This window comes from Sorex fumeus, unplaced genomic scaffold, assembly GCF_029834395.1.
Source record: "Sorex fumeus unplaced genomic scaffold, SorFum_2.1 ptg000063l, whole genome shotgun sequence".
NCBI lineage: Eukaryota > Metazoa > Chordata > Mammalia > Eulipotyphla > Soricidae > Sorex > Sorex fumeus.
The window spans coordinates 45,282,143-45,304,246 of NW_026606120.1; the positions used below are offsets into that span (position 1 = coordinate 45,282,143).

Consider the following 22,104-nt stretch of genomic DNA (forward strand, 5'->3'; position numbering starts at 1 on the left):
TTTACAGTTTTATTGGTATTTGGGCGGTTTAGCTTAGTAATTGCAACCAGTGCTACCAAAAGAAATCTTAATGTCTATTTGACTATCATTTCATGTTGTATACTAATGTCATGTTTCTACACCCAACCATTTAAAGTAATAAAAAGTGTGTCAAAGATACTTCAATTTTATATATAAAACCCGATCTGAGTAATGGTCCAATGCCAAGCAGCATCAAAAGTGCACCAACAGGGGCCGCTTGAGTTATAGTACAGTAAATAGGGTGCTTGCCTTGCACACAGCTGACCTCGGTTCAATATTCAGCATCCCATATGGTCTCATGATCATGGCCAGGTGTGGCCCAAGACACTTACCCCCCAAAATATGCACACATGGGCTTGCTCTTCAAGCCCTTGTTCTCCCTTGAACATACATCTTGCTTGCTTTTTCTGTGTTTCTTTGCTTTCCTATTTCCACTCTGGAGAAGCCTGTGTTCTCTCTCGAACATATATTTCCCCTTTCTTCCCTCTCACATCTTTCTAAGCAGGTTTTGTTGAATTAAAAACTATTTTGCCTCACTTTTTAAAAATGCACAAGTGGTTTCATTTATAAAGAAAACCCTGTGAAGCTCTTAGTTAGCAACTTTCCCCTAATTGCCCATATTTGAAGAATGCACATACCATTGTTTTGAGATTTATACCTTTACTTAGTTTTTGAAGCAGCAAGAACATGTTCAAACAGCTCACTTAGCTTCTGCAATTCTTTCTTGTCATCTTTCTTCACTTTCTCATCACCTTTACTTTGTGCCACTTGACATGAATTTTACTGATCTGATGAGTCAGAGCCTTGATAATGAAGTTTCTTGCTTTAGTCCTTATTTTTTAGATGAAGTTCTGTCTTCTGTGAACTTTCTTTTCTTTTTCACTATTCTGTTTTTTTTGGTCTCCTCTGGTGGTTTTTTTCTCAGACCAGATAAAGAACCACACAGCTGGGCATCTAGGCAACCAGGTGGGACAAGATGAATAAAGGACTACTGCATTTGCACAGAATCATTAGCTAACTGGAAAAAACAAAAACAGAAACCTACAAATGTCCAAGAAACCCTTTCTATGAGGAGAATATTTCTAGAATCCTATAAAAATATCTAGATTAGATCATTTTGATTCTTGTCTTCCTTTATTTGCTTTAACCCTTTTGTTTTGAAATAATTATAGTGTCATACATAGGCAGTTGTAAAAAATACATGATAAAGTTTTAAACCTTTATCTCTCTTTCCTCAGTGTTAGTGACTTTTGTTTGGTTAGTTGGTTTTGCCTTTTAATGCACATCCAGTATGCTCAGGGGCTACTCCTAGCTTGGTGCTTGGGAACCCTGGCTCTTGCATATAAAACGTGCATTTCTTCTAGCTGGTTGAGCTATTTCCTGGGTCTCATCTTGCATAGCTTTCATCACAAAATTTGACAGTGGTATGATCCACAGACTTCATTCAGATTTCACTAGTTCTCTATGCACTTGTTTGTGTTGTTTGTGACTCTCCATGTAATTGTATTACACAAGTAGCTTCATATGACTACTTAAACAATCAAGATGCAGAACTGTTACTGTTACTCCTCTCAAGAACCTGAGGTCTCAGGATCCTCTAGAACCTGCCAAGATTTATCAGTGAGAGTCAGAACCATCCTTGTCTTCCTCTAGCCCCACATCCGAATTCCTGCTTTCCCTTTATCTGTATAATTACATTATTTCAAGAATGTTATTTAAATAGAATCATACAGTACGGAGCCTTTCGAAATTGACTTTTTTAGTTCAACACAATTCCCTGGTGGTCTACTCAAGTTCTTGCATGTGTCAGTAGTTCTTTTTATGATGTAGATCTTCAGCACTTTGTTTACAGCCATTCACTCATTGAAGGGCATTTGGGTTGTTTTTAGTTTTAGGCTGTTTTAAATGAAACTGTTAGAAATATTTGTGTACTAGTTTTTGTGCAAATAAGTTTTCGTTTCTCTGGGATAAATGCCCAGGAGAACAATTGCTGGGTCATATCATAAGTGCATTTTTAGTTTCAGAAAAAATTGTCAAACCTTTTCCAGAACGGCTGTATTATTTTATATTCCCATCAGTAATGTTTATGTGATCTAAATTCTCCTCATTCTAGTCAGATTTTAAGAGTTGTTGCTTTTTTAAAAATTCTAACCATTATAATGAGGTATAGTAGTAAATATGTGCTTTGTAGAAATACTCTGTGCCTAGTTACAAGGTCTTAATGTATCTTAGTTACCGTTCCTGGCAACTGCGGAGCATGTAATTTATAGTTAGGGTCCACACATGAAAGCAGCAAGTGTGCCTATATCTACTGTTATGAACATTGATCATTTCATGAACCCCTATCTGATGCTAATTTTTCAAAAACTGTGGAGGCTTGACATAGTCCTTGTCCTCAAGGTGCTTAGAATTTTACTGGGGAAATATGCCATATGTATAAAAATTCCAAGAGGAGGAACCACTTGTAAGTTCTTAAGGCAGGGGGTAAGTAGGGTAGATAGTAGGTGCTCCAAACAACTTTCTCTTCCTGGATTTTGTTTCCTCTTTTGTACATTGTTCGGCAAGGTGACTTCTGAATGTAGCTGATGAGCATGTGTAGGGGTCGGAGGGGGTGTATACAGATTTCAGGGAGGGAAATCATGTGGGACTATGTAATTAATTTTTATACTTTCCCCAGTAAACCATCGACCCTTTTTATGATGTCATGAGGGATTCCTTAATTTTGCAGCTGCTTCCTGATTACGTCAGAGAAGAGCCTCTCACCCCACAGCCTGGAGCTGCACTCCTACAAGAATTGGAAACAAATGAAGTGCTGAATATCTAATGGCTTCCACAGGGAGAACCCCCTCAGATTTCCCAGGCCTCCTTAGGCAAGGTCTTCCTCAAGTATTTCTGACCCCCTGAAGTGTCTTTGTTCTGGAAAGACAAGACTGGCTCTGAGCCAAGTGGTGGGAGCCTGGGGACTCCCTGATACATACTTCCCTAGCTCCAGGTGTTTTGCAGTCCCAAATTTCTTCTTTCTTGATCTCATTTGGTGGGTGGTATATCCTTCCTGAGGTCTCAGGATCCTCTAGAACCTGCCAAGATTATCAGTGCGAGTCAGAACTCTCACTAATCCAGTGACTTCACTGTTCTGTGAGTGAACCCTTTCCCCTCCCCACAGTATCTTCTTCTCTTGGTTTTCTTATTTCAGTTTTTCATGTGTTCACTCTTTCTATTCCCTCTTCCTCGGCTCTTATAAGAAAGATGGTACATTTAATTGACATTATAAAGCTTATGAAGTGTTGTCGGGATAATTCCCCTACCCCTTTTGGGTGTTTTTTTTTTTTTTTGGCTTCTCCCATCCTGGTGCTCAGGAGTCCAGTGCTGTGCCAAGGATTAAACAGGCAAAGTGTGTGCTCTGACCCTTTGAATTATCTCTCTGGTCCTATAATTTCTCTTAATTCAAACAAGCATTCAAAATTCATTCAGTCCCAACTGGACTCCTCTGTTACCTTTTTCTAGTTACCCATATGTATTCTAAATACTTTAAATAGGTTAGTCTTTATAAAACACTCATCTCTGACTTTGTTTAGAAACCATGAGTGAGTTTCTTCCTCACTGCCTATTGAGCCAAGTGTGTGTGTTCCTTTTTGTGGTACCGTAGACGCTGTGCTGTGTAGTCCCCATTACACATGTGGTGGTTAAACATAGAGTTTGCATAACGAGCCTGATGTATCTTGAATGTCTTGCTAGTGCACTAAGTTGGCCCTCCATCCTTCCAGTGCTATATTTGTTCATCATTTGCCACCCTGCTCAGAAGGGCTCTTTTCCACGAAACCACCTCAGCTATATGCTAGCCAGTGTGATAGAAAGCATATTACTTTTCATCTTTGGGAGGAAACAGAGATCTCACAGAGATCTCTTAGGGGGCTGTTCCTGACTCTGTTCAGGAATGACTCCTGGTAGTGCACGAGGGACCATATACAGTACCATGGATCAAACCCAGATCAACCGCATACAAAGCAAGTGACGTTCCTCCTTTACTATCTTTGCGACCTTACTGTCATCGTCTTTATAGCATAAAATAGTCTTGAATTATATTACTTGGGGATCTATGTCTTTATCCTCATTAACTTCTTACAGACAGGATTCTGTTTTCCTTTACATCCTCCATTATAAATATTTATGAAATAAGTTACTTTGTAGAAGTATCTTTCTTAGGAGGTTAAAATTTTCTTTTCCCTACGTCTAGCCACTGGAAAAGATTGTCAGTTTTACAATCATGGAAAAGCCAGAGGAGTAGCAAGCATGAAGATAGGGATGGAAACATTACCTTTCGTGTTTCTTTTTTCTTATTTTACTTTGTTTGTGTTTTGGGGCATATCCATTGGTGCTCAGGACTTATTCCTGACTTTGCACTCAGATCACTCCTGGGTGGTGCTTGGGGGACCCAATGGGGCATGGGAATCAAACCAGGGTCAGATACGTATAAAGAAAGCCTCCTACCCACTGTACTCTCTCTGGCCCCACGTTCCCTCTTGTTTTGGTTATACCAAGACTGTAACTAAACTTAAACTCCTCCTGTGTCTTGCCATTGTACATAAATACTTTCCTTGGGTATACTGGAGCCTGATTTTTCTGACTCATTCATTCTACTCCTTATGGAATAAAATGATGCCGAACATGGACATCTCTGCTTGCACTCTGAGATTTTGTCTGATGCCTGTACTTCTGCCTCCACCTTTTCTTCAGCAAGCAGCTTCCCCAGGGAATTGTATGGCTCAGACAGCAGTAGGGAAGCATCTGAAGATGCTCTCACTGCCCACTTCCTGTAGACAAGGAGGTTTGGGTGAGCTGCTCAGGAACTCTGCCAGCCCTATGTCTGACTGATGACTGACTCATGAGAAAAGCAGCCTTATGTCTGAAAGATAAGAGCCAACAAATCACCTCCAGGTGGTATTAGTTTGGAAGTGACTGGCCTTTTCCTCTCTTTGGGAGGAGGTGGTGGAGCGGGAATCAGGGAATAAGAGGTCTTGCCTACATTTTTCTCCAGCTCTTAGTGAAGCTGCTGGACAGTAGATTCTCTGTTGGAATGGAAACCCCAGTGAATCCCTTCTGCTGCTGACTTAAGTGTCACCCATCCTGTACCTTGCCTTTATTACTCTTCTCATTCCTTAGCCAGGAAGCTAGTTGTATGCTTCAGAGGAACCCTTCTTATCCCACTGCTGCCAGATTTTTCTGTGACCAGGCAAATCTCCCTTCCTCCCCCTTGTCCCTTCCTTACTGGTTTCCTCCAAAACTCTCCCCTACCCAGAAGTTGTTCAAAAGCAATGGTTCTAAACCACTTGTCCCTTGACTGGGCTTAAGGCATGCAGGTAGGCTGGTCTCTCTCTCTCTCTTCCACTCCTCTTCCCTCTCTGCCCCTCCTGCCTTACTCCCATTTCCTGCAGGAGGATGCTTTGCCATCCTGGAGCCGTCAAGCACAGCTTTGCTTTGGCAGCACCAGTGCACACTCACTGGTGGGAGAGGGGACGTGTTTATCACTTTTCCTGGAGATTATCTGTTTAAGCACTTCTCTGACAGTTACAATAACAAGGGCAGTGTGTTGTGTTTCCCAGCAGAAGGACACTTGCTGTTGAAAGATGTATAGCACTAATTAGAAATACATAACATCCGGCCACATGGCAGCCTTCTCCCGGCCGCTCCATTTCCTGATTTCATACAACTTTGACGACAGTTGGTTTATGTTTTCCATGAATATGTTCTCAGAAAAATAAGAAAGTCACCCTGTTACACAGGATTAAGAAGAACACTTCTGCCTGAGTAGGAATTTTATCACTGCAATAGAAGAAACTATGGTCACCTGCCCAGGCGAGAGCACAAGGGAAGGGACAGAACCAAGTTCAGACCTCAGGTGACTTTCTTGGTCAGAAATAGGAATCCTTACCCAAAACCACCCCCCTCAACCCTTGAGCAAGCCTGCTTTTGGAAAGAAGGGGAAAGGCTGTTTCACAATGTTAATGAGTTCCTCAGCTCATGTCAGTCTCCTGCTACCTGACACAAAGCCAGAGGAACCCAGGCAAATACCAAGGCAAACAATGCCTTTTCCTTCCCCACCCCACATCACTTGTTGGTCTAGCCCAGTCCAACTCGATACACACACACACACACACACACACACAAACACACACATGTACATACACACATAGTAAATGCTTCTCAAGGAGTAACACCTTGTGGTTTTTAATACACAGAAGCCTAAACGAGGCAAAGAATATCAAGAATATCTCCTAATGTCATTTTTCTCTCTGGAGGAACTGGGTTCACATTGCCATGGTTACTTGAGCAAATAACTTTTTTTTAAATCTCCTGGCTAACAGATCCTAAGATTTCAGGGACCTTGTTTTATTTGTAGCTATGTTCAACATAGTATCTAGCACAGGTCCATGACAGGTACCTGGCAAATGCTAGAGATAGCCTTGAGCCATGGAGAAGGGTAGATTTTCCACAGAATACTCACTATAAAATACACAGAGGACTGATCCCCAGATCATTGTGATAGTACCTACTGTTTGACCAGTAGATAGAGAATAGAGCAGCTTCTTGGTTAGTACCTCCCTGTTAGAATAGACACCAAACAGGTCCCTTCCTAGGAAGTGGGCAGGGATGAAAGGGTTGAGGTGACATAACCATGACCAGTAACGGAGTAATCGGAACACTGCTTTCGACTGCTCTTAGAGGAGTAGAACTCTTTCAGACCTACCACGAAAAGGAGTATTTGTTTCTACCCAAATTATTGCAGGGATCTTAAAAAAGGAGCCGTCCTGGACTCCCCATAGACCACAGATTTCATTGTTCTAAAGCAGTTCTTAATTCATTCTCCCCCTTAGAACTCTGGAACTCTTAAGAAATAATCTATCCTGAGATAATCATTTATCAAAAAATATAAATGGGTATGGTGAAACTAACCTCGCTCTGCTACATCTTAGCAATCTTGTCCAGGCAACAAGATCATATGGTAGCATTGTGCTTCTTAAAATGCCAGACTCTTACAGCTAAGATATCCTCCTTTATCCATTCTAAGTACCTTCTCTATGTAGATAACTTCTGTCCAGATCCTTGTTGATGAGAGGACACTTGTGTACTCAGTGTGTCACTACCAAGATGTGCCTCAACTCATCTCTATCTGTTCTGGACTCGCTCCGCTGTTTCAGGGTCGCTAATTAGAGGCAGGCTTCCGGCAGTGCTGGCAGAAGCTTGGACTGAGCTGGGGTGGTACAGTGCTGCTGCCTGGGGAAAGGGGGCCGATGGTAGAAGTTCGCAGCTTTTCGCGGAATGGCTGTGTGTCTTCCTGCTTTCTAGCCTCCCTTCTTGGTTCTTGGGTGCTTGTTTTCCGTCTGTCAGAAGTTTAGGACCTTACCCAAAGAAGAATGAGAGTTGTGATCTAATCATACGAATTGTTACTGCTTCCCACTGCCTGTCACAGTTGAGTTGCAAAGTTAGAAGATGACATTTGGGACCAGCGGGCATCTGGAAGGATGGTGGGAAAGCCACAATAGAAGAATTGCTACTCTGATGCTATTCATATGTTGGGGCCTTCTGAGCAGCAGCCTGTTCCTTCTTCCAGGGTTTCCTAAAGTGGTTTGGGGCTGGCTTTGTATACTCCAATCATGTTTGCTCCTGTGGTGAAGACAGTGAGGAATAACTGTGGTTGTGTAGCATCTCCTCGAGTAAAGACTTTAATTAGGCTTCATTGACAAGACTAGTGTCAGTGAAGAGAGAGGGCTCCCCATTGGCTCATGGAGTTAAAATTCAGGCAGGGACACAGATCAAACATGTGGCTAAATTATCCTTTTAGCACTTGGAGATTCTGGATTACAGAGGGAATTAACAGATTAGCTGCTGCCAGAGCCATGAACTCAGCCTCTGATTTTATTTTGGAGTTTATATCTGTCACCTCCTCTGAGGCAGCAGGTGGAACTACCGTCTTCTGTTTGTTTCCAGTTCAGCGGTGGGTTTAAGTAGCTGTCAGGGAGGGTCACTGACGAAACAGAGGCGGGGTAGAGCGAGAAGGGAGAGGAAGTAAAGAGAAAACACGCACTTCCAAAGAGTAGTTCTGAGAGGAAGGGATACTAAGGGGTGTGTGTGTGTGTGTGTGTGTGTGTGTGTGTGTGTGTGTGTGTGTGTGTGTGTGTTCTGCCAAAGAATAGCTCTGGCCATGGTGACTTCTTTCTCTATAGCCAGAAGGAACTTAAGTTAAGTGAGGGGAATGGGTGCTAGTATTAAATGTCAGATCATCTTCTTCTCCTTCTCCTTCTTTTCCTCCTTCTCCTTCTCCTCCTTCTCCTCCTTCTTCTCCCCCTTCTCCCTTTTCTCCCTCTTCTCCCTCTTCTCCCTCTTCTCCTCCTCCACCTCCTCTCCCCCCCCCCCCCGCCCCCGTCCATCTTTTTCCTTTTCTCCTTTCTCTTTTATTTGGAGGAAGTGGGTTTTGGGCCATTCCTACTGGTACTTAGGGGACTGTGCAGTCCGTTTAAGTGTCTCTCCAGCTCCCAGGTTTCTCTTTAGCACAAGGGGAAAGAATTTATGAAACAAAAGCTAATCATGTTTATCACATGCTATGCACCATTCTTTATAAAATTAGTTCATTGGTTCACTATCACTGTCACTGTTCTCACGTTGTTCATTGATTTGCTCGAGCGGGCCCAGTAACGTCTCCATTGTGACACTTGTTACTGTGTTTGGCATATCGAATACGTCACAGGGAGCTTGCCAGGCTTTGCCGTGCGGGCGAGATACTCTTGGTTGCTTGCCGGGCTCTCCAAGAGGGGAGGAGGACTCGAACTCGGGTCAGCCATGTTGGCTGCGTGCAAGGCAAACGCCCTACCTGCTGTGCTATCTCTCCAGCCCAGTTCTTTGGTTAAAAATAAGTTATTTCTAAGTGTCATGTATGTTTTCAGGAAGAATAAAGAAGAAGATAGAATTTTTTACCCCCCAGGGCAGGGCTCAAGGGGCTCTGGTGGTTCAGTGCAAGGAATGTGGTGCTGCTCATGGTGTGAGGACTACCAGGGTTATTTATATTCAGCAGTTCTCAGGATGCATGGGATTGCCAGAAGTTGAACCCAGGTTGGCATATTCCCAAGCTCCTCAAGAAGATCACTTTTAAATTTTATTTTTAAAATCTTAACTGATGGTTGAATCCTACTATTTATATTTTAGAGATATTAAGTATGACTTCTTTTTGCCATGGCGTAGTATTATCAGTAACTAAAAGTAGAGTCTGTAGCTCTGACTCAGGCTGCCCCAGCACGGGCAACTGGTGCTTGGGTTGTGATATGATATAGAGCTGATATAATCACTTTCTGAATGCTTACCCTTATGCCTAGGATCAAGGTAAGTGTTTTACCTGCATTATTTTATCTTAACATTATAACTACAACTCCTTTGAGAAAGGGAATATTACTCCCCTCAATCTTGGATGAGGAAAAGGGTCTCAGTAACACCACCTAGTAGGGAAGAGTAGCCCTCAGACTACTGACAGGGTGCCATTTGCCTCTCCTCAGACTGCTTCTCCGAGGAGTGTCGCTCTGTGATCCAGGAGCAAGCTGCAGCCTTGGGCTTGGCCATGTTTTCTCTCCTGGTGCGGCGCTGCACCTACTTACTTAAGGAGTCTGCCAAAGGTAAGCAGCTGAGGGGCGTCCTGACTGGTGTGCTGTGCAACTTCCCAGGCCTTGTCCAGACAGGCCTCAGAATTCCATGTCGCTTGCTCTGTATCATCTTTCTCTATTCTCCGTTCTTCTGATTTCCCTTCTTTTGTTCACCTAAAAAACTCCCACCTCCTTTTGCAACTTCCAGGGCCCTTTCCTCTTTGAGGAACTCCTTCCTCCTTCCTCTCTCCTATTGTAGTTAGAATTGATTTTTCTCTGTATCTATGAGCTTCTACAACTTTAAAAAAAAAAAAACCTTAAAAAAGTAAAAAAGGGGCTGGAGTGATAGCACAGCGAGTAAGGCGTTTGCCTTGCACGCAGCCAACATGGCCAACACAGGTTCGATTCCCAGCATCCCATATGGTCCCCCGAGCACCGCCAGGAGCAATTCCTGAGTGCATGAGCCAGGAGTAACCCCTGAGCATAGCTGGGTGTGACCCAAAAAGCAAAAAAAAAAAAAAAAAAAAAAAGTAAAAAAGCCAGAAAAGTAAGTTTCCCTTTTTCTTCATAAGGGATGTTTTGGTTCTCCTTGACCTTCCCCACCCCCCCCATGTCCCTTTTTGTCTGTCACCTTGGTGGGTACTTTAACCACTGTGTCCCAGCCAGTTGGGGGTGGGGAGAGAATCATAGCAGGGGTATTTTTTAACCCTTGGGTTGAGTGGCATCCCGTATCCTTTAAAACTGACCTGAGAATTCCAAGCCCGATTGTTGAGAAGTGTGAGATAGGACTGAAGGTTTTCAGCTTCTCGGTCCTGGTGAGTCATAAGGCCCCTCTGAAATTCCCCTGTCATAGCAGCTTTATGAAAACTGCCAGTCTCTGGGACACCTTTGTGTTTTGGAGGAAGGCTAAAGTTAATTTTAAAGTGCCAAACATATTATTAAGAACTCTTGAGGTTAGAGAGATAGTACAGCAAGGTAGAGTGCTTCCCTTGTTCGTGGCTGACCCAGGTTCAATCCACAGCACCCCATATGTTCCCCTGAGCACTGCCAGGAGTGATTCTGTAATCTGGAATGGTCTCCCATTTTTTCTTTGTCCTTCATGACCTAGACTTTTGTTTTGGGATCATACCTGAGGTGTTTAGGGGCTACTGGCTCTGCTCAAGACTCACTCCTGGTGGTGCTCAGGGAACCAAGTGTGGTGCTGAGGATGGAATTGGGGTTGGCTACATGCTGACAAACTCCTTACCCACTCAGCCATCTCTCTAACCTTACCTTGACATTTTGGAAGAATATAGACTGTTTATTTTGCAGAAGAACTATTAGTTTGGGTTCTCTGTTATTTTCTCATAGTCAAGTCCAGGCTATACAATTTTGTTTTGTTTTGTTTGTTTATTTTGTGGCCACACCTGACAGTGATTACTCAGGAATCACTCCTGGCAGTGCTTGGGCAACCAGATGGGGTACTGGGGATTGAACCTGGGTCAGCCACGTGCAAGGCAAACACCCTCTGGAGTGTACTGTCTCTGTGGTCCTAGGCTGTGCAATTTTGATTGGAACGCTGGTGCTATCTCACTACTGGAGGAAAGCTAAAAAGGGTGGGCTAGAGGCCAGGGTAACAACTTCAGCCAGGCCACAGGTGAAGCAGTATTGGCTGTCTGCAGGAGGGAGCAAACCCAGTGCACTCGTTTTCTCTTTGTCCTGCTTTTCAGAATCCTCTTAGGTGCTGGCATTTGTCCTTCGCTTCTGGGCCCAGCTCTCCTGTGGACTTGGTCTCCCTTCCCTAAGAGTTTGCTGCCGTCCCAGCGCCCCAGGCCCACACGGGCCTCAGCAGACATAGGCCCAGTTTTCACCCTTTGCCTCTGCAGCTCAGCTGTCCTCTCCTGAGGACGAGGATGACCAAGATGACATCAAGGTATCTTCCTTTGTCCCGGACCTGAAGGAACTGCTCCCCAGTGTCAAAGTTTGGTCAGATTGGATGCTCGGCTACCCGGATACCTGGAATCCTCCGCCCACAGCCCTGGATCTGCCCCCACAGTGAGTCAGCTTGCTCATTCCTTCACCACTGCTGGCTGTAGCCCACCTGTGCTCTCCCGACTCCCTAGTCCTCCTCTTTGTTCTCTCTCGCCCACACTCTCGGCATTGGAACTTTTGGTTTTTCCCTTCCTTGAACTGTTCTCTTTCCCTGATGATTTGGGTTAATTTTAATTTTGTCTGTTCTCCTCCTCATCCCTCAGATTTCCTTATCTCACCCCAGGGTTTACTCTTGTTTCGTTTTTCATCCTTAACTCTCGAGCACTCATTCACATTACATACTGTGAATACTATATCTGCATTTCCCCCTTAAGTCTGGGTGTTTGAGGAACTGTCTCTTTCTTTCTTCTTCTTTTTTTTTTTTCTTTTTGGGTCATACCTAGGCTGGAGCAGTAGCACAGTGGGTAGGGCATCTGCCTTGCATGCAGCCAACATGGCCGACCCGAGTTCAATTCCTCCGCCCCTCTCAGAGAGCCTTGCAAGCTATTGAGAGTATCTCGCCCACACGGCAAAGCCTGACAAGCTACCCGTGACGTATTCGATATGCCAAACACAATAACAACAGAGTCTCACAATGGAGACGTTACTGGGCCCGCTCGAAAAAATCGATGAACAATGGGAGGACAGTGACAGTGAGTCATACCCGCCGATGCTCAGGGGTTACTCCTGGCTTTGCACTCAGGAATTACTCCTGGTGGTACTCGGTGGACCATCTGGGATGCTGGGAATCGAACCCGGGTCGGCTGCGTGCAAGGCAAATGCCCTACCCACTGTGCTATCTCTCCATCCTTTCACTTTTCTTTTTTCTTATAAGGACAACATCTGGCAGTGCTCTAGAGAGTCATGTGGCACCAAAGGTCGGACTCAGAGCCTCCTTGGTGTAGTATATGAGGGGTGAATGCTTCCGCCTTTCTCTACTATTCATTTTATTCCTGTCTCTTTTAGCATACCCAGCTACCACCTACTGTCTGTTTGAGTGCGGTGCCTGTCAGAATATTTATTGGTATTCAAATGTATGCATTTGGGTATATCTGTGTAGATTTGTTTTTGTTTCTGTGTCATTTCTTTCTTTATTGAAGTTGTGGTAAAATAAAATTTAGATTTTATTTTATTTTGGTTTATTGGGCCACACCTTCTGTTGCTCAGGGCTTCTCCTGGCTCTGTGCTCAGGAATCACTCCCCTGGCAGGGCTCAGGGGACCATATAGGATGCTGAGGACTGAACCCAAGTCAGACACATGCAAGGGCAAGAGCCATACCCGCTGTACTATCTCCCTGACCCTAACATAGAAATTTTACTGTATCATTTATTTGCCATGTTGTTTTGTTTTTTATTGGGTTAGTGTGATTATAAGTTTTTCATGATTGAATTTCTTTTTTTTTGACTTTTTAAAAAATTTTTATTAGTGAAACACCATGAGGTACAACTGTAGACTTACAAATTTTTGTGCTTGGGTTTCAGTTATACAATGATCGAGTACCCACCCCTCCACCAGTGCCCATTCTCCACCACCACTGATCCCAGTATCCCTCCCACCCCCATCCCCCCATTCCACCCTGCCTCTGTGGCAGGGCACTCCCTTTTGTTCTCTCCATGATTGAATTTCTTATTTGCAGTGTTCCAACACCAGTCCCTTCATCAGTGCTCACTTCCATTCACCAGTGTCCCAAGTTTTCCTCCCACCCACCACCTGCCTCTGTGGAAGGAGGCTTTTTTATTTTCCTCTTAGATTTTGTAAGATTTATTATATTTTTACTGATGGTATCATGCATATCACTGTAATGTTCCCTTCCCTGCCTTATTTTCCCCTACACCCCTCACCCCAGTGGCAAGTTCTGAAGGCCAGTCTTGTGTTCTTTGTTTCTTTTGTCTTTAGGCATTTGTTATTCCCCTACTATATTTCTTTATATCACATATATGACAGACCATTTTGGGTCTGTTTCTCTCCCTTTAGCTTCATCCAGCCTGATACTCTCCAGATCATCCATATAGCAGCAAATTGCATGCCTTCACCTTTTCTTAGGGCTAAGTAATATCCATGGTGTATATGTATCATAGCTTCTTATCCAGTCATCTCTTCTTGGGCACTTATGTTGTTTTCAGATACTGGCTGTTGTAAATAGTGAGCAGTGAGCATAGGCATTTTTGCCATGTTTTTAAACACTTCATAGGAGACCACTCTCAGCCATACTTAATCAGCTGGTCTAGACAGGTGTATTCTAGGACCTAGTTGTTTGGGAGGACACCTGGCCATGCTTAGAGTCCACCAGGGTACATCTGACATTACTTGGGAAATCACAGTACCAGTATCAGACTTGGGGCCTGACTCCTGAACTCTTTCCATTGCCCATCTTAGCTATTTTAAAATACAGTTCATCCTTGAGGAGTGTAAGAGTTTTTTGAGTCTTCCCGCCCACGTGTTTTTTGGGGTCACACGCAGAGATGCTTGGGGGTTACTCCTGGTTCTGTGCACAAGAATTACTCCTGGCAGTGCTCAGGGGACCATATGGGGTGCCAGGAATCAAACCCAGATTGGTAGATGCCATACCCTAGTCTTTTCTCTTTTTCCTCTAGAGCACAGGAGTTAGAGGTATAAATTCCCTGTTCTCTGCGGTGAAAAATGTGTATGTATCATTAACTGCCTCAAGACTTAACTATAGTTTTCCTGGGTATGTATGGGGAATTGGTTTCGAGACACCCCTATCAACACCAACGATCTCAGATGCCCAGGTCCCTTGCAGTTGCCCTTCCTGTCTTCAGTTCTGCATTCGTGGATTCAGCTTTTGCAGTTGATAGAATCCCTGAATATAGTATGCTGATATAGAAATACACATGGTCCTGGGGCTGGAGCAATAGTATAGCAGGTAGGGCATTTCCTTGCACATGACTGACCTGTATTTAACCCCCAGCTCCTTGTCTGGTCCCCTGAGCACTGTCAGGTGTGATCCATGATCACAGAGGCAGGATTAAGCCCTGAGTACTGCCAGGTATGCCCAAAAACAAAAAGTAGAAATACACATGGTCTCACAGTTCAAACATGGTATTATTAAGGTTAGTTGTGTGCCTATTATATTTATGCACACTCAGTGGCTTAATATATTTGAACTTTCATACAGCCATGGATAGCTGTTTCACATGTCCATATCTGTATATCTGTACACAATGCCCGTATCTGTATATCTGTACACAGTTATATTTCAGTGTGAACCTGAGTCTGGTTGTGTATATATCTGAGTGTCTATCTGTGAGTATGCATGTGTGATCTGTGGTTCTTTAATATGAGTTCTTTGGCATGCCAAAAGCATATATTTCCACATGTAGGTATCTGTTTACTGTGTCAAAATGTGTGTGTGTGTGTCTGTCTGTCTCATTTACCTCTGAATGTGTGGGTTCTCTTTACAGGTAGCCTCATGAGGGGTCAGTTTGAACGTGTGCTTGTGTCTTCAGCTCTCTGTGTCCATGGCCATTTGTGTCTAGTTCTGTGTTAATATCAGTCTATGTCTGCTTTGATCCTGCCCTTGTGTCTAAGTCTGTCTATGTCTAGTGGGAGCATGTTTTACGTGTTTCTCAATAATTGTGTATGTTCATTGCCCCTGTCTGAGACTGGGTCTCTGTATGGGATTGTGTCCACCTACCTCTGACAACTTTACGTCTGTAAAGTGTTTTGCCTGTCTTACCTGTTTCCTGCCTATTGCCCTGCCTCACTCTGTCTTATCTGCCTCTCTTTATCTGTTTCTGCGCTTTCTGTTCTATGTCAGAGGATAGCAAACTATGTTCCATGAGCTAAAAAATCATTTATATTTTTAAATAAGGTAAAGGCCTTATTTAAAAATATAAATGATTTTTAGATTTTTAAATGGTTTTTAAAAATTAAAAGAACAGTGTTTCAAGACTTGTGGAAAAAATTAAATGAAAGTCAAAATTCAGTGTGCATTAAATCACACTGGAAAGTAGCCATGCTTATTTGTTGACACTTTTTTTATGGCTGCCTTCATACTCTAGTAAAGGTAAAGGTAAAGGTAAAGGCCCTCCTGTTGATCGTCGATTTGCTCGAGCGGGCCCAGTAACGTCTCCATTGGAGACTTTGTTGTTACTGTGTCTGGCATATCGACTACTCTCGGTAGCTTGCCGGGCTCTCTGAGAGGGGCGGAGGAATCGAACTCACATACTCTAGTAGGAAAGTGAAATAGCTGCAATAGAGACTGTATGGTCAGCAAAGCCTAAAATACTTATTAGGCCATTTCAGAAAAAGATTGGGGACTCATGATCGGTAACCTTGTTTCCATATGTTCATTCTTTTCTCTGTTAGTGTCTATGTGTGTACACATTAGTTCTTTAACATAGCTACATGTGATACCTATCATCTCTGGTCAACTCTGTTGATTCTCTCCCTCACTGAATTTCTCTCTCTTCCTCTCCCCATTTTCCCTCTTCTCCCTCTCCTGTCTTCCCCCTTTCCTCTTAAATGTGATCTCCTCTAATGAGATCTCTGGCAGGTGTAGTGCACACAGCTCATCCAGGCTTTATGTTTTGTATATGTGTGTTTATGTGCATTTGTGCGCGCGCACACACACACACACACACACACACACACACACACTTGTGTTTGTATTTTCGAACGCTCATCCATACTAAATGTATCATCAGTTTTCTAGAGCAGCTTCACTAAAAGGGAGAAAATTCTGGATAATAGATTATGAAGATCTTGGTTTCTGCTACTATTTCTAGAGAATAGTAAGGTGTATTTCTCTGAGCCTAGGGCCAGCCCTTCTGAAACTTCTAGACCCATGTGTGATCTGCAGAGGGAAGACTGAAACGGAGTTTTCTGGCCAGTAGTTGTAGATGCTTCCGTATAGAGTATATAGTTTTACTCCCTCTACTTTCCTTCCTCAGATTTCTTATTCCTCATCCAAAGACATTCCCTCCAAACTGTTAAGTCCCCTTTCTGCATTCTCTCCCATCTCTAGCTCTAAGCAGGTGATACCCATGGCATTGAACAATTCTCTGCATTCTTCCTATGAACCCTTCTAGGTTTCCAAAATATAATCAAGGCCAAGGCCTCATGAGCTAGGTTGCCGGGCAGCTGGACAACAGAAAGGAACAGACGTTTCTTCTGACCCGGGTGCAGTTGTTTCCTAGCTTTTTCCCCAAAGAGTTAATGTGTACAGTTCAGACTTTTCAGGCTATTCATCTATAATGCTGAGTGGGCAATTTGCAGCTTTAGAAAATAAATGATAAGGAAAGGGTTCAGCTCTCCAACTCTCTGAAGCCACTGTTTCTGAGCATGTGCAGGAGTCACAGAGCATTTTTCCCTTCCTCTTGGGGAGTGGGAATGCAAACCATTTGTCACGGGAACTTCGGCCTTCCCTGGCTCACCTCACAACTAGAGGTCCTTTACATATGGTCTACCCTGTTTGCCCACATCCTGGGACATAGGCCTGTTAACTCATCTGTGGCCCGCCCATCTCCCTTCATCCAGTCTCTCACTCCCTTTGACTTTGTTTGGCTGAGGAAATGGAAAGCTCACACAGGAAGTGCTGGGCCTCATTTGCTTGAAGTGCTGAGTCTGTTTTCTCTTTGGATGCTGCTGCAAATGGCCCGTTGCCGGCTTATGTGAGCTGCTGCCCATCTTTGGGCAAGGGCTCAGTCTGCAGCTGGGCACGTGGTTCAGACTCTGGCTATCTCAGCTGGGCTTCACCTCCTGGGCTACAGAGAGACAGAGGGGGTTGGGCCACTAGAATGAAATTTGCTTGTTAGTTTTTTCAAATTTTTCTTCAGAGGGAGAGCAACCCTCACCAAATAATATTGAATCAACCCATTATACTAGTCCCTGTAACTCTGGGCACTACTTGCTCTCTAACAAAGCTAGTCTAGTCTAGAAAAATCAGTTTGGTAGAGAATAGAGCCCTCTTCTGTGCTGTCTCTGTTGTTAGGCTCGGCAGTTAGTATTCTCTGGAGTGCAAATTTAAACATAAAGAGGGGCCTTGCTTTTATGAAGCTGGACCCCACCATGGTTTGATAGCTGTACAGTGGTAGATAGAGTATACGCCTGGATGGAGTATAAACCTGGCCCCCATCACCTAATAACCTTCAGATCCAGACTCTGGGATAGTAGAATAAAAACTTACCTTCCTTTTTGCTAGCTTGTATAATAGTTACTGAGTAAATAATTATGTTTGAAAGGTTCACAGGGTAAGGTGATTCTGTGGATCTAGAGGTTGCATCTTATATAAACCCATAATACTGTGGGTCCCTTTCTTTTCTTCCCGAGAACTTCCCTTTCTTTCTTTCTTTCCTTTTTTTTTTTTTTTATCAAATCCAGGGCCTCACACTTGCTCTACTGCTGAGCTACACCCCTGGCCTGGAGCCTTTTAAAGCCATTGGGAATAACATTCTCCAGATAGTTCTATGGATGTCAGAACAATAATCCCTCTGACACTTTTTGGGTCCTTGTGCTGATCTTCATTTTGGGGAGGGTTTAGGAACGCTCTCAGGAGACTCAGAAGGAAATGACTGGATTGCCTATGTTTCAGTTACCCTTTTTTCCAGAACCCCCCCCCCCACTGTCAAATTATTTCCCTGACACATTTGCTCTCTTTTTTCATTCTTGTTCCTTTCATTTGTTCCCTCTTTTAAAATTTGTACCCTCTTTCCTACTACAGTTAAAGAAACAATTCAAAGCATCTTTCACTTCCCTAAATTCACCACTAGAATGCCAAAATTCATCATTCGTTTCCTTGGTTTTCTCTTTATTCCATGTCTTGTTTCTGATCAAATCTGTTCTCTGGCATTAACCAATTCAACATATATGAAATATTTAGGATGACGGTGACAGAACATCACTGACACTGAAGGGTGATAAGGACAAGATAGCAATGCCATTTGTTATACTCAGTGTTTATGCTAGAGTTGGCATGTAATATGTTGACTTCCCATTTGTACCCATGTGGGATGGTAGGAGGAAGGTCTTATATCCCTGGAGATATTGGTACAGAGGGCCTTAGCAAGGTGTGGCAAGTTGTCGAAGGTCACTGTAGAGATCATGTAAAGCACTTTTTCTATTTAAAACAGACCACCAGGTTTGGAGGTCTATTAGTGTTGGCTTGAGAGAGGAGCACAGATCCCAGTTTTTCCTATAAGCTCTTGTTAGAAAGGAGAGGCAGCTGCTTCCCACTTTACCAAGTAAGCACGAGGAAAGTTGTGAATGTCAGGTGATGGAGAGGAACAGAGCAACAAGCATCCAAGAGACTGAGCAGAGTGACCTCTCGTATCCCAGGACCTTTGGCAAGGCCAGGGCAGTGGGACAACCTACCTCATTTCATACTCTCCGCTGAAGCCAAATTTTCCCTCATCTTGATCTCTAGTTCTCAGTAAGTGAAAGAGTCAGGGGACTTTGAGAACATCCAAACCTAGCCCAGCTGTGGCAGTTGGTTTATTGCTTTCAGCTGGTACTTGAACCCAGGTCCTGGTCTTGGAGGTTTTCCCAGGTTTAATCCCCAGAGCTTTCTCTGCAGCTGTATGACACTGCGCTGACCCCGAATGAGGATAGGAAAATAGAACCAGTGCCAAGCCAGAGTCTCTTTTTCATTTGGAGTCTGGCTGTCTGCCCATGACCAGGGTTACATAATGGGAAACATAGCTGGGGCTCTGGAGAGCCCGCGTTTCACCAGGCTGCCCAGACCTTCGCATTCTGATGCTATATATCTTCCTAATTGTAGCTCGGATGCATTTATCACACTGTTGGATTGGAGGACTGTTTTTTAAAAAAAAACAGGCTCCAGAAATTCCTGGACTTGGTGCTTTTCCATGGTTTGTCTTGTATAGTCTGTAGAGCATGCTGTAAGTCTTATAGGGAGCCCTCTGTGGTACTGTCGCAGAGATATGTTTAGGGTTTGCAGTAAGCTCATTTGCTTAGGGAGCCTACATGTAGGCTTCTGTAGACAAGATAGGAAATCTGAGTTTCAAAAAACAGCTAGTTCACTCGTCCTCATAGGGCAAATTTGAAGTAAGAACTAACCCCAAGTCTAATCAGCACCCCTTCAAGGACGCTTAATACATCTTCCCTAAAAGGGCATTTTAGGAGGTCACTAAGTAATAGTCCATCAGCACTTCCCTGAAGGAAGTGGTGGTGACTGTGGGAAGCCCCTTTGCTACCCTGGCTCCCCACCCCGTCTCCCTGGCTCCTGGTCGGGCGTCAGCACTGCAGCCTGGCACCAGGGGGTTCCTCTTCCTCCAAGTGCTGAGTGTGGGGTGCACGTGATCTGTCCCACGATTGGAACCTCTGTCCCCTCCCCACTCCTCCCACAGGACTCCTTATGAGAGGAAGGGGTGTTGGCCTAAGACTTTAGTCTGACCCCAGCGGGGTACAACTGACCCCAGGGAGAGTACTTTCCAGCTCCGGGCTGAGGTTATTCGGGTCCAGTGTGTGCTAAACTAAGAAGATGTGTTGGAGTGGTTACAACTGAAAATTCAGAGAGGCAGGAACCGTGAGAATCCGCACCAGGGAGGCCGCTGAGGGCTCCACTCATGCTGTGGCGATGTTGAGGTCCCCCGGGGGCTGCTCTTTCCCAAACAGAGTGCTGATGGGTTTAACATACCATAATGATATGACAGAGGGTATCCATAGGAGTGTAGCTCGAGAGAACTGAAATCAAATGAGGCATCTATCTGGCTTAGATAGATGTTGAGAGAAGCATACTAGAGGTGCTCCAGTACTTGGGAAATCCTGGAATGAGGTTACTGTGACCTGTTTTGGCAGTAGAGCTCCAGCTGTACAGCTTAGAACATGGGGTTTATATTCTTAGAATAGCGCAGAATGACTGAGCTTCAGAGTTTGATTTGCCCTATAGGGTAGAATTCATTTAACTTGGGCACTCTTTCAAGAGCCCATGTTGACTTGTTTGTATAAACCAGAAAGGCAGAAGGGATCATCTTTAACTGAGTTTTATATTCTTTAGTTGCCATTTAATAAGCAGTTGTTATTCTTGGAGAATGGTTTTTTGCTGTCCATGTCTTAACTCCAGTAACAATGAGCTCTGACACCTTTATCTCTTCTGTGTATCATGGTGAAACCTGGAAGATTCTTTGTAGTTCCTAAATCTCCAAGAGAGCTACATAGATTTCTGCCTCCCCTACCCCCTTTTCAGACCCTTTGAGCTATCTTGCAGGAGATGCCAGCAGAACCAGATCCTTCACTCTCTGAAAACAGATTTGGCCTGATATCTTAGCTTTTCAAGGGCAAGTATTGTAAGACCAGATTCTGTTCTTTTGTTTACTGGGGGGCCACACCTAGCAGTGCTCAAGGGCTTATTCCTGGCTCTGTGTTCAGGGGTCACTCCTGGTGGGGCTCAGGGACCATAGCATTGCTAGAGATCATCTCAGATCTGCCACATGCAAGATAAGCACCTTCACTCCTGTACTATCTTTCCTGTCCCAAACTAGAAAATGTTCTTTGGTGGGGGTGGGGCAGAGGAGGGAGGTGGCACACCTGGTGGTGCTCAAAACCAGGTCTTATTCCTAGTTCTGCACTCAGGGATTCCTCCTGGAGGTGCTCGGAGGACTATATAGGGTGTGGGGGTTGAACCGGGTCAGCTGTGTGGAAGGCTACCCGCTATACTGTTGTTCCAGCCCCAAAACTTTTTTTTTCTGTTTGGGTCACACCCGGCGATGCACAGGAGTTATTCCTGGTTCTGCACTCAGGAATTACCCCTGGCAGTGCTCAGGGGACCATATGGGATGCTGGCAATGGAACCTGGGTCAGCCGCGTGCAAGGCAAACGTCCTACCTGCTGTGCTGTTGCTTCAGCCCCTGGCCCCAAAACTTTTTTTAACCTCCACCTGCCTTACTGGATTTGAGTTTGTGCCTACTGTAAGAGTCTCATGTTGTCCATGAATCCTATGTGGAAAGTTGGGAGCTAGACTATAACAGCCCATCAGCAGACAAGTTTTATGAAGAGGACGTTGCATCTCTTAGAAGCCTTTCTCTTGTATGGCCTTTTGTCTATGTGTGCAGTCCATGGGCTTTCTATTTTTCAGCTTCCTTATGCTTAGTTTCTCTTCATCTTGGCCATATTTCCAGAGCTCTTCACCCCAGGATCCAAAAGACCCAACTCGTTTTCCATCTGTACTACTTCTCTGATCTTCCATAACTCCAAAACACAATGCAGGGCTTCTTCTCACTCAACTCTTTCCGGGTTTGTTCTGCAGCTGTGGAGTTTGAATGTTAGTGTTTAAACAAGCTGGTATTACACAGGAAATGGCCACCTCCACAGGCCCCTGCAGGCTTGTAACATGGGGTCATTGTACTTGATATTAATCACCAGTCAGCCCGTTCCCCAGTAAAAATACGAAGGGGTGTGTGAGGACTCGGTCCTCCTAAGGTTTGCCAGAAAGATGGTGCGAGCTCTGGTAGGGCCTTAGCACTCCAC

At 44.2% G+C, this 22,104-nt stretch overlaps 1 protein-coding gene across 1 annotated transcript in view; it reads left to right on the forward strand.

Moving 5' to 3' along the window:
- The window catches only part of SMG6 (SMG6 nonsense mediated mRNA decay factor), a 283,804-nt gene that overhangs the window by 127,156 nt on the left and 134,544 nt on the right, over nucleotides 1–22,104 (forward strand). The window contains exons 11-12 of the mRNA XM_056127857.1: nucleotides 9,564–9,680; nucleotides 11,513–11,681. Of these exons, the coding sequence (XP_055983832.1) occupies nucleotides 9,564–9,680; nucleotides 11,513–11,681 (286 nt within the window). The remainder of the gene's footprint in view (nucleotides 1–9,563; nucleotides 9,681–11,512; nucleotides 11,682–22,104) is intronic.